The sequence below is a fragment of the Bombyx mori genome, chromosome 26 (genome assembly GCF_030269925.1).
Source record: "Bombyx mori chromosome 26, ASM3026992v2".
Taxonomy (NCBI): domain Eukaryota; kingdom Metazoa; phylum Arthropoda; class Insecta; order Lepidoptera; family Bombycidae; genus Bombyx; species Bombyx mori.
In genome coordinates this window covers 1,569,283-1,582,663 of record NC_085132.1, presented here as the reverse complement: position 1 = coordinate 1,582,663, position 13,381 = coordinate 1,569,283, and the positions used below count along the sequence as shown (strand labels likewise).

The 13,381-nt window shown below is 38.6% G+C and overlaps 1 protein-coding gene across 1 annotated transcript in view; it reads right to left on the bottom strand.

The window, feature by feature from the left end:
• Positions 1-891: 891 nt before the first annotated feature.
• LOC101746821 (alpha-2C adrenergic receptor) overlaps positions 892-13,381 on the bottom strand; it is a 364,399-nt gene continuing 351,909 nt past the window's right edge. Inside the window, exons 3-6 of the mRNA XM_038020675.2 lie at positions 9,273-9,422; positions 7,676-7,776; positions 4,758-4,896; positions 892-4,322 (exon numbers count right to left, since the gene is read on the bottom strand). Coding sequence (XP_037876603.1) covers positions 3,744-4,322; positions 4,758-4,896; positions 7,676-7,776; positions 9,273-9,422 — 969 coding nt within the window. The 3' untranslated portion in view covers positions 892-3,743. The remainder of the gene's footprint in view (positions 4,323-4,757; positions 4,897-7,675; positions 7,777-9,272; positions 9,423-13,381) is intronic.

Genomic DNA, 13,381 nt, shown 5'->3' with positions numbered 1-13,381 from the left:
AATGCGACTTCCAACAAGGCTGCGTTACACGTTTAACGCCATCATGGATAGAAAGAGACAGAGCGAGAGTGAATACGTGGTACTTGAACGTATGCGCGTAGTATACCTGTTACAGGCCAGCGTGAGCGTTAGCAACGAGTAGCTCCAATATTTTAATGAAGTATTTAAAAAAATACATATATTTTTATCTATAATTTAAAATCTAAATAATATAAATGTTGAAGATGTCGCATCTCTTATACACAGCATTACCTATTGCAAGAGCAATCTACTTTAAGGATAAAAAATGAAGAAAACCACAATACTACACGTCGAAGAAGAAGTTTCACTTCATTCACGTGCATCAAGTTGCACAATTCACGAATGTCTTCTCCGAATTCATATTTAGGAGTCTTGAACCAAAATGTTGAGCAGTGCTGCCATAAATAATTTAGTAATAATGACAGTAGCAATTCATTGATTTTAGTAGCTTTCTTAGACCGGCAAATGGGCGCACGGTCAATTTGGCGTGACGAAAAATCAGCGATGTAGATTTGAATCTAGACTTCAAAGTTTAATAGAGTAGGATTTCTCATACGTATTATCAGCGTAATAACTTTGGTTTGCCAAATTTACGTTTTAATGAGGATAAACAGAAAATGGTTTTGTTTTTTATCAAGCAAGACGTGTGCTATGAATTTATTTGTGTTTTTTGTTTTTTTTTCTTGTTTTTCAAATCTCTGAAATATTTAACGAACATTTCATAGATTTATTAAAATCAGGCAAATAATATTAATATTTTTTCTAAGTAACCTTACCTATGTTTGTACGTTTTAAGCGTATAATTTTATTTAGGATATATTATATTTTGTGATTATGCTTTTGGACGACCAACAAATAAAAAAGAGTAACAATATTTAAAAACTGTATTTACATTTGAGGAATGAAATGTGTGTTGTTCCCTCAAAAACACAATCACATTGCGCATTTAAAAATATACTTTAAATTAATACAAGCTAGTATTTCAATAATTAATTTACATTATATAGTACGAGATACTATATTGAGAATTATTACTTTTTCAAATCCATTAGTGTTTGCAGTAATTCTTTATTTATATTAATCAATTGGAATGAATATAATGACAGATATGATACGATCGATATCGTATCGATATGATATCGATATCGTATCGATACGGTACGATACGAATAATTTCTGACGTTTCGTGTTATAGGTTATGTAAATAATTGTAAAGAGACATGTTTTAACAAAAACCGACTTCAAATAGAAAAAAAAAGATATTCCAAAACAAATTAATATACACTAAAAACAATAATCATCGAAATCGGTTGGCGTGATATTGTGATATTGAGTTATTCATCTATTTTTTTATTCGTGGTAGGACCTCTTGTGAGTCCGCACGGGTAGGTACCACCGCCCCGTAGGTACAGTATTATATTTCTATGTAATATTTGTATTTAGGAATCGAATCCACGACCCTGGGCGCAAACTGTCAGAGGCGCTAACTACTTGATCACCGAGTCAGTTGTACGTACATCAATACTGTGCTTCTATTCATTATATTCATTCCCAATGATCGTCTTATTCGTGTGTTCTTACAGCGAGCATTCGTTAGCAAATTTGAAATGAACGATGGAGAACTTGGTTCTTGCTTATACTCCTGCGAATTCAGTATTCGTATAAGAAATAAGCTAATGCGGGCAAAGTCACAAAAAATACTAAATGAAACAGTGAATTTAATAATAAAAAGATATGTGGTGTCGTGGGACACCGAATAGAAACGAAGTTCCTTATTATAAAAATATTAATTTTAAGTTCTATTCGAGGTATAAAGAAAATAAAACTATAAGGTTTCGCAACAACCCACGTTCATTCGGTAACGTGCGAACTTATTGTGGTACACTTCATTCACGGTTGTTTGCTTAAGAGTTAGTGTATTGCGCAAACGAACGCGCATATGTTATTTTTTGTACGTTATTACAAAATTAAGTCCTACACTGTGTGCATTACTAATAAAAATCTTACGTTACGGACGTTTTTTCCCGGTTTGGGTACCCCTCCGCATCGTCCCATAAGGAACTTCGTTCCAAAAGCTAACGTCACAGCTTACAAAGCTCGACTGCTCGTTCGTCGAGTTCTGTTTGCTTACGAATGCTCGCAATGAGAAAGCACACAAAAAATATCCAACTATTTATCTACTAACATTATTCGCTAAAAGTTTAAGAAATGAGCGCGTAATTACAATTGTGTATGAAAAAATTGAACAAGAAAAATCATTGTAATTCTGCACCACAACTATTTTTTTTAAAGATAGAAGTTACGAATTTCAAAATTTATTTATTAAATTTCTGTAATCTTTTTTCTATGTAGCTTCACAGGTATTCAATCTTCAAGTATAATTTCATATTTACCCGACAGGAACTAACTAGGCGTCATTTAAGCCTATTTAATTTATTATAGTTAATGTTCTTGGTGTTCCTTCGTCTTCTACCCCCGATTCGGTTGAAATTTTGTACAGTTATTGTCGTCACTTCAAGGAAGATTTCTATTGTGAGCCATGCAAACAGAATAGTGTAACAGATAGAGTTGTTACCACAAATGAGTACACACTACATCCTACATCAGGATAAGTCAAAGCAAAACGCGGAATGAATTCGCTATTTCTCGAAGAAAGAAAAACAAAAAAAGCTAATATCTAATAATAATAAAATAGCTAATATCATTAAAAATAATTCAGATTATTGTGGACGCTGTAGTTGTATGACGCTGGGTTTCTTTACAGGGAAGGCTGTACAGATATCCTTAATTTTAATATTTATAATATATGGTTAATAAAATTGCGAAAAAAAAAAAAATTTTGTCTTTAGCATAGATAAAACAAATGTTTTCTCTCTCTTTTGTTATTCTTTCCTCCTCCAAAACAATTATTTTGTTTCGATCTTTCCAAATTATCTTTGTGTGTAAGAAAATGTAGTCGAAAATTGACCCTGTGGAACTCGCAAAGAAATTAACCTTACTACTATGTACAAAATATCATAAAACACTAAACAGGCCTAATAATCGAAACTATCAGTAAAAAGGTTTATTTATTGCTTTTACGCTGACCATTCAATACATTCCACATTTAAAAAAAAGTCTAAACATACATTAAAAAAATAATTAAATCGATTAGGATTGTCTGCGTTTCAAGGAATCAACTTCTTTGGAAATCGAATCATATTAACTAAGACCATCTACAAAAAAACAAATTTATAATTGAAGTAGTTGTAAAATAAATAGAGGATCTAAAACTGCACATGCTAGATGTGCCTAGTACTAGTACCCAGTAGTAATACCTGGTACAACTAGTACCTAGTAGCTAGTACCCAATATTAGTGAACTTAATTCATAATTTCGATCTTTCACGGAGCAATGGATGTGTGTTTGTCCAACATTGACAAATCCATTGCTCTGTGAATTTTAGTTTTGTAGCAGAGAAAAATGTTAAAATATCTTTCGATAGACGGGCCTACTCGGGTTCCGTCACGTGTTATATACATAATTATAATGCGGCATGTAAAAATAAATGCTAGTTGAAAACAGAAATGGTCCGGCCAGGGTCAGACACCCCTAAAATCACTTTTATAGTCCTGAAATTAATTAAACCATCAACGCACGTTGTAAAGGCCCGGTGTTGCTCGCTGCTGGGCCAACATTATCCTGTTGGCGACACATCTGTAGCAACACAGGTAGGCCAAACATCACTTGAACAGTATCCTCCGAAACGCGCGCCTAAAATCCTTGTTGAAGATCGTGTAGATGACCGGATTTAGTACAGAGTTCATGTACCCCAACCAGAACGCTATGGCGAAAGCACTTGATGGTATCACGCAGATTCTACAAGCGGCTTTTAAGATGTAGAGGAAGAAAAATGGCAGCCAACAAGCTATGAAACTGCCCATAATTAAACCTAAGATCAGAGTGGCTCGTTTCTCTTTTTTTCTGGCCAGTCTTTTCTTTTCTCTTTCTGGGTCACGAGGTTTGTGCGGCTTGGGTAATGCTGGCTCTAATTCTGATTTGTGAGGTTGAGATTTTTCTTGTCTTCTGTCTGTCTTTTTGAAGATACGAAGCTTTAATGGTTTGACGCCTCCGCAGCGACTGACAACCCCTGAGTCTGACGATGAGGGCTCCATCTCAGAGACCATGTCAGCGTCGATGGCGACACTGGGCGCTCTACACCGCGCCTGCTGCAGAGCCAGTTCTCCGTTCACTGATAGCGTCGAACTCCTATGTGGGCAGGACGCGAGTGGATTTTTTGTTACTTGAGCTGATGTTACTACCTGGAGAATATGATAATGACGTCATTAAACTTTCAACTTCAAGGTGCTAATTTTCAATCGATACATTTTCAAATCATAGTTGTCGAAATCGCAGCCAGCCCTACTGAGGTTGAGGTTTTTTTTTTTCCTACCTAAGCTGATAGTCTTGAGAGGCTATTTCAGCGTAACTTTAGCTAGTAGGTGAGCTCACAGATTGAGCCAAGCCGGAGTGATGCTAACACTGACCCTAGCAAGAGCAGTGCTTCGCAGAATCTACCATCGGATCGGAAACGCGACCCACTGAGACGATCCAGCGAGAAACTCAGTGGGCAGTACCATTGAAGGGCTCTTCACTTGTTTTTAAGTACGACAGAGGATAGGCTAAAGTGTTCTCTTTCGCTGTAATGAGCGCAATGGATCCAAGGAATGTTGATGGACGATTTTTTTGGTTCTCACCTTCAAGGTGTCCTTTCTCTCGTCAGGAGGAGGTGGAGCTGGATCTCCTGCTTCACTCGTCGATATATCAGAAGCCAGCTCGCACGTGACCGTAGGTATTTGCACTTGGGGCGCTTCGATGGTCGAGATCTGACTCTCTCTGGAAGGAAAAACGAGAGGAGATTGATGAGGTCTAGTCTTGTAGGTTATTTTAGAGAAAATCAAAGTTATAGTAATTGCATATTTATAAGAAATGTTAGATTAAAAATGCTGAGAAAACATTGTTTAACAATGAGAGTACCAAAAATTGCTCAGCTGCCATATTATTGAACTGACATCATAAATACACACAATGTACAGGCAGTGGAATGTGGGATTTGGAATGAAAAAACAAAGTGAGGATAGCTATTGGGTTTTTTCTCATGTATTTCACATAGTGATTTCTATGTGCCATAATAATCTTTCTATAGTAGATGGGTTGTTTTTTTATTATTGTTTTATTACTCATTTACATTGTAAAAAGAAAACGGACTATCAATGTGACAATGTTTAAATATTGAGCCACACCGCTGTTGATGTTGTTATTACCATAAAAATTCTGGGTTTTTTTTTGGTTAGATGGGTGGACGAGCTCACAGCCCACCTGGTGTTAAGTGGTTACTGGAGCCCATAGACATCTACAACGTAAATGCGCCACACACCTTGAGATATAAGTTGTAAGGTCTCAAGTATACTTACAACGGATGCCCCACTCTTTAAACCGAAACGCATTACTGCTTTACGGCAGAAATAGGCGTGGCGGTGGTACCTACCCGTGGACTCACAAGAGGTCTTACCACCAGTATACGATGGGATATAATATAAAAAAAACCCAAGGTTCAAATTTAAACTAGAAGCGTTAAACTAGTTATTATATAATATTAAAAGTACTTATCTACCTCTAAAGCCAAAGTTTGAAAGCTTAGAGAGTTCTATACCAGCGCCTTGGGGACTGAAGTGCTTGTAACATTCAAAGCTTGGGTCTAATTTCAACAACCAAAAAGCTCGGTGCTAGTTTATATAGTCGAAACGCTGTTTGGAAAGTGGTATCTAGATTCTAACTAGAGTTTTTTTATTTTATTTATTTACTAGCTGACCCGGCAAACGTTGTTTTGCCATATAAATTATTTCTAGGAAAGATAAATAGCCTAGATACCGACTGCAGCGCCATCTGCCGGGCTGATTTGTGAATTTAAACCAACCAGGGCGCCACCCAAATGCATACAAAAAAAATCATTCAAATCGGTCCAGCCGTTTACGAGAAGTTCAGTGTCAAACACACGTACAGAAGAAATATCTTATCTTATCTTATCTTATCTTATCTTATACCTTTAAATGAGCAATTCTTGTATATTAATATATATGTATATAATCTGAATCTCGGAAACGGCTCCAACGATTTTCATAAAATTTAGTATACAGGAGATTTCGGGGGCGATAAATCGATCTGGCTACGACTTATTTTCAGAAAATGTTGTTTTATTCGTGTTTTCAATAATCAACTCTTCCCGACATCTATTGGCGAATAATAATACTATTTTTATTAATTGAGGGCAACTAACCGCTTTAAAGACACAAGAAGATGGCGTATCAAAAAAAAAAAAAAACGAGCAAAGCTTGGTCATCATCTTGTATATATAAAGGAAAAATTAGGCACACAATACACATTACAAGCTAAAAAGATACACAATAAATAACAAGAAGCAAAAAATCTGGCTTGCAGCATAAGCCATGTGCGCATGACTAAACAAGACAAATGTGCTGAGTTTGTACACAATGTTCCTTAAAAATATAGGACAAAATAACACGATAACGAAAACTAATCTAATTTATAATGTAACGAAATAATTATGCTCACAATAAACATCTAAGCAATAAATTTAAAAAAACGGGTGTACGAGCTCACAGCCCATCGAGTGTTAAGTGGTTACTGGAGCCCATAGACATCTACAATGTAAATGCGCCATCCACCGTGAGATATGAGTTCTAAGATCTCAAGTACAGTTACAACGGCTGCCCCACCCTTCAAACCGAAACGCATTATTGCTTCACGGCAGAGATAGGCAGACTGGTGATACCTACCCGTGCGGACTCAAAATAGGTCCTACCACCAGTAAAGACTTTTACATAAAGTATAATATATATATCATATATTATGTACGTAAATTACACTACTCAACAAATGTTCACGATTGACTTCCACGGTGAAGGAATAACATCGTGTAATAAAAATCGAACCCGCAAAATTATAATTTGCGTAATTACTAGTGGTAGAACGTCTTATGAGTCCGCACGGATAGGTACCACTACTCTGCCTATTTCTGCCGTGAGGCAGCAATGCGTTTCGGTTTGAAGGGTGGGGCAGGTGGGGGACCTTAAAACTTATATCTCAAGGTGGGTGGCGCATTCACATCGTAGATGTCTATGGGCTCCAGTAACCACTTAACACCAGGTGGGCTGTGAGCTCGTGCATCCATCTAAGCAATAAAAAAATAAAAACTTAATCTACTATTAACATGGGGGATGCTCTTGACATTTTTATAAACGTCTCTAATCTACAAGTAAAAATATTCAACTCATTTTCAATTGTGTACGGTGACAAGGATAAAATAATTTTTGACCGTTCACTGGTGGTAGGACTTCTTGTGAGTCCGCGCGGGTGGGTACCACCACCCTGCTTATTTCTGCCGTGAAGCAGTAATGCGTTTCGGTTTGAAGGGTGGGACAGCCGTCTATACTATACTTGAGACCTTTAGAACTTGTATCTCAAGGTGGGTGGCGCATTTACGTTGTGGATGTCTATGGGCTCCAGTAACCACTTAACATCAGGTGGGCTGTGAGCTCGTCCACCCATCTAAGCAATAAAAAAAAAACAATCATGGCAGGGAATATTTTCTTACCCGTTATTGTTCGTGCTTAGATGGCACTGTGGCATGGGATGCGTCGTGGGCATTGGCCGCGTCCCCTTCGGAGCGCTACTGAAACTCGTCTGCTGATCATTCTGGAGCAAAGAAGTCCGTATTTCAGCTTTTTAATACGCTTATAATAGCTTCAGACGTATGTATGTTAGTACGGAATCTTTGAACATGATTTTGACCCCCTTCAAAACGTCAGATTAACTCGAAATTTGGCATACTTATTAAGGACCGATGACAATTCAATATTTAAAAAAAATTGAAATTCAACAAAAAAAAGAAAAAATAAAATAAAAAAAAAAGTTGATATTATGGATATTATCAAAATAATCCTACTCATATCTGTTTATTAAATATTTATAACTATTGATACCATGCACCCCACGCTTTTTTTTACCATAGAATCATTTTTTCTTACACTATTTTTAATTCAAATTTATTAAGATATATTTTCAATTTTTTTGTGGAATTTTCTAAACAAGCGTATTTTTTTTGTTTTTATTAAATTAAATATTTATTAAATTAATATTAAACTATTATTTATTTTTGTATTGTCGGAGTTTGTACGGCCTGACTCGGCGAAATTCGCTTTTGGTAGCATTATCAAGAACAAAATGGACTTTTTGGCGGGAACGCGAGGAGTGAAGTTGTGTGATTTGTTTTATTTTATCTATTTAGTGTTTCTTCAGATTTAAATGTGTAATAACGGTGGTTTAATAACTTTAATATCTGTGAAAGTGCACAAATGTGGGAAAATGAAACAAAGCCGCTGGACGTAACTTCTCGGGATCCTTCAAAAAGTCCACTGAAAAAATGTTAGTAAATGACCACAACTTTACTGAGATTATATTAAAATTTCATCCCATGTCATCTCATCTCATTTCATTTAATTTCATCCCAGTTGATTATTGTCTCAAATTAATCATCTTCACTTCATTTCACTCCATATTATCATTTTTCATGAAATCGAGAATTAAAATTAAATAAGACATGACTTAAAGGTCTTAGTCACCAGGTCATAAAATCTCTTAAAAAAAATCAAGAACAAAATTGATCTACCCTCAGTTCTACGGTCAAGGTCTTAAATTCACACCCCGAAATGGGTGGAGCTATTTCTACTATATTTTCTAGGAGCTTTGGTATCTGCTTAACGCTAGATTGGTGGGAACGATAAACCACTACAAGTTTGCTTTTTGTTTGTAGAAGCTTCAAAAGCTTAGGTTCGTGACACATAACCATCGCGGAGCTTTTTTGAAAGTTGAATTCGGCTGACGACTATGTACTGCATGTGGTGGAAATTGTGCATCCACTTAATAAATGCAATTATTGTTTTGCAACAAGAATCTTTATTCTACGTGTCCCTCCCTCTTTATTGTCCCATTAAATTATATAAACTGCCATCCCATAATACCCTCGTGAAATTCATACCAGAAATGTTTGTGATTGAACATATTATTATTAGGAGCGCGATACAAAAGAAGTTAGGGATAAACTATTATCCATTCAGTCTTTGAAGGTACTAAGATAAGAGAGCAATATTAGAGAGTCATCTAAATTCCTGATCGCGAATAGGAATACTTACAGGTCTTGGTCGAGGATTTTTCCTGATGCCCCGTCTCGCTCTGGCCTTCGCTGCGTAGTATATCCTGATGTAGACAAACACCATAATGCAGGACGGTATGTAGAAGCTACCCAGCGCTGAGTAGACCACGTAGCCGATGTCATCTGAGACCTAAAAGAGAAGCCAGAACTTTAGAATAATTACGTTTAATTAGAATAATATATACTAATATTTTTTGTTTTTGTTTTTGTTGCTTAGATGGGTGGACGAGCCCACCTGGTGTTAAGTGGTAACTGGAGCCCATAGACAACTACGACGTAAATGCGCCACCCATCTAGAGATATAAGTTCAAAGGTCTCAAGTGCTTCACGGCAGAAATAGGTAGAGTGGTGGTACCTGCCCGCGCGGACTCACAAGAGGTCCTACCACCAGTAAAGTGGAATCGAGATACATTCGTAGCCTGACTTAGGAAGAGTGAAGACGTCTCGGAACTGTAATCGTTCCGTGCTGCGCATGCTCTTTGCACGATTACCCACCATACGCACACAGTGTCAAAAAGTAATGAAGACATCGGTCCATTCTGCAACAAATATATATTCCGATTGAACCGATTCTCGGATATACTAATGTCATTCTTTATAGCAATAGAAAGAGCCAAGGACTATGAGAATACAAATTAAAGTCGAACCTTGGCTAGTCGAATAGTTCCTTACAGATCTTACTAAAGTCATAATTTAGATACTGTTATTGAGGAACACTTCCGGCCTCACATAATATGTGAGCCGTTATTTACGAAGTAGGTCAGGTACGTCCTAATGATTAGACAATACTTATTATTGTATTGTAATATAATCAGTAATTTTATAATGAAGTGAATAGTTGATTCATATTTCTTACTTATAATATTTTATGGGCGTCTTCCGCTTGACAGCTTCCGGCGCAATAAGCCTTTAATGTATTTATGTTATATAATTCGATATTATTAAATAATAATTGTACGTAAATAATCTACAGAATAATTAAGATAAACAATGTTTAATGTTACCTATTCAGTTTGTATTAAAATAGATCAAGATGACTGTAAATAAAAATACCGGCGGTTAGCATATTTCTATTCATTCGTATTCTACCCATCCTGACGTGATATTAAAGAGAATATAATATTATTTCGTGTGAATATAAAGTAGCTCAATTGTCGATGACACCCAGATAATCCTTCTACAATACCATAGAATGCTATCAACCTTGAGCTATCGTGAACTTCAACATTTTATACTTAGTAGCGAAAAAGAGACATGTTGGTACCGAGGATCGATGCTGATTTCTGAAAAGGTATACAAATAAAATAAAATGTATCTGAAACTTAATCGCGAAACTGTGAATGTTAATAATTGCCAAGAGAATCTGACATCACGCTAGAACTAAAACACGCAAAAACCAAATTTGTTCGCAAGTTTACCTATATAAAATGAGCCATCGTTATAAGTGAATTCGTTATATTTTATTTGGCTAAAACTTTGGTGCACGGTGTACAATTAGTTATTCTCGAAGACCTCTCGCAGCCACTCATTAATTCCTGAACCGGTCATCTCTGGAGTCTATTTTTCATATGAGCTTTCACTCCGTTATCTCCGCTCCCACGGTCCTTTGTTAACGCACAATAGATTTCAAGATTAAATTTCTTTGAAACGAACTTTTGAAATAAAATTCTCGACGGCCAACTTCCCGACTGCATTTTTTTTTTTTTTTTTTTTTTTTTTATTGCCTTTGTAGGCAGACGGGCATACGGCCCACCTGATGGTGAGTGGTTACCGTCGCCCATGGACTTCAGCAATGCCAGGGGCAGAGCCAAGCCGCTGCCTACCGCTTAATACTCTCCACAAGCCTCGTTTGAAGAAGGACATGTCATAGCGCTCGGGAAACACCGAGGAGGGGAGCTCATTCCATAGCCGGATGGTACGTGGCAAAAAAGATCTCTGGAAACGCACTGTGGATGACCGCAGTGGCTCCAGGTAGTATGGATGAACTCTACTCCGGTGGCGGGCGGTGCGATGGTAAAAACGAGATGCTGGTATCATCTCGAACAATTCCTCAGAGCACTCCCCATGGAACATACGGTATAAAATACAGAGGGAACCGAAGTCCCTCCGCAGACCCAGAGGCTCCAAACGATCCGAGAGAATGGGATTATCGACAATCCGAACGGCCCTCCTCTGTATGGAGTCAAATGGAAGAAGCTGGTATTTGGGAGCCCCGGCCCAGAGATGGGAGCAGTACTCCATGCGAGGCCGGACTTGTGCTTTATAAAGCAAAAGTCTTTGTCCAGGCGTGAAGTACCGCTTCGCTCTGTTGAGGACTCCCAGCATTTTGGACGCCAACTTGGCTTTGCCTTCCAAATGACTCCGAAACTGGACATCGCTCGAAACGTCGACCCCAAGTATCCCGATACTCTCGGAAGGTTGCAGGGATACTCCTTGGAATTGCGGCGCCATGACAAAGGGGTCCTTCTTCGCAGTGAACGCGCAAACTTGTGTCTTTATCGGGTTGAATTGAACCAAGTTCAATTCACCCCATTCGGAGACTCGCCCCAGAGAGTTCTCCACTTCAGACACAAGTTTTGATCGTCTCTCTTGCACCACGCTCCGAGAGAGACTCTGATGGCCGATATATCGCGCATCCCCCGTGCTGTCATCCGCATAGCAATGCATGCCATCAATAGACAGCATGTCATTGATATACAGGATGAAAAGCGTGGGGGAGAGCACCGAACCTTGTGGAACGCCAGCGTTGATGGTCATGGTATCAGAACAGTCACCGTCTACAACGACCGTGATGCTCCGCCCATCCAAAAAGCTAGCGATCCACTTGCAGAGACCCTCGGGGATTCCGTAAGATGGTAACTTCGATAGAAGTGCCCTATGCCAGACCCTGTCGAAGGCCTTCGCGATATCAAGGCTCACAGCAAGAGCCTCGCCCTTGCTCTCCAAGGCTTCAGCCCACCTGTGAGTAAGGTATACAAGAAGATCGCCAGCTGAGCGACCGTGACGGAAACCGTACTGTCGGTCACTGATCAGCTGGCGATCTTCAAGATACTTCAGGAGTTGTGTATTTATAATTCGCTCCATCACCTTGGAAAGCAAGGAAGTTATCGCGATAGGCCTGTAGCTCGATGGGTCCGACCGGTCACCCTTCTTGGGGATAGGGTGGACGTGGGCGGTCTTCCATGAAGACGGAACCCTGTTAGTGCAATAAGAGAGGCGATACAAACGCGTTAGCGCAGGTGTCAGCTCAGGGGCGCACGTTTTCAAAACCACTGCGGGGATGCCGTCTGGCCCACTCGACTTATGGACGTCCAGGAGTCGGAGCTCCCGCCTGACTGCACACTGTGTGAAGCAGATATCCGGCAGGGAGCTATCACACCGGGGGATGTTCGGTGGTGTGGCACCCCCGTCGTCCACAGTCGAGTTCGAGGCGAAGAGTTTGACCAGAAGGTCAGCCTTCTCTTTCGCGCTGTGGGCCAGATTGTCATCGGACTTGCGCAGTGGTGGGAGACTAGACCTGCAAAAGTTTCCTTCTGCAGCTTTGGCGAGCGACCAAAAAGCACGGCTCCCGGAGGGATAGCTCTTCAATCGCTCGCCAACTCTAGCAACGTGCTCCGACCTCGCCTTGGCAATTATTAAGGCATTAAGGCTTATACGAAGATATTATGTTGACCATTATATAGAAATAAAAAAAAGGTAATGTTTAGATCAATTTAAATCAACCTTAATGATTGAATCAAATCGGTCCTTTTTTGATAACCAACCTTATTCGCCAGTACTTTTGATGATTTCACAATTGACCAGGCTTTTTAAAACATTTATATTTTACTAGGTGTTCATAATTAGTTGAGTGGATACGATAGCCTAAAGACATAGAGTGTGAATACAAAGTTGATAATTAGAATATTTCGGAGCGAGCCGTCGGAATTAAATTTGTCTACTCTAAAAAAATCTGGTATTTACAAGGCCCCTTAAACGACACGAAGTCAGGAATCTACGTGTGAGTTGATTTATGATAATGATACATTGCCTGTATTTTAATTTTTAAGTGCAGACAATCATTGTTTAAAGAGCATTATATTCTTAAAT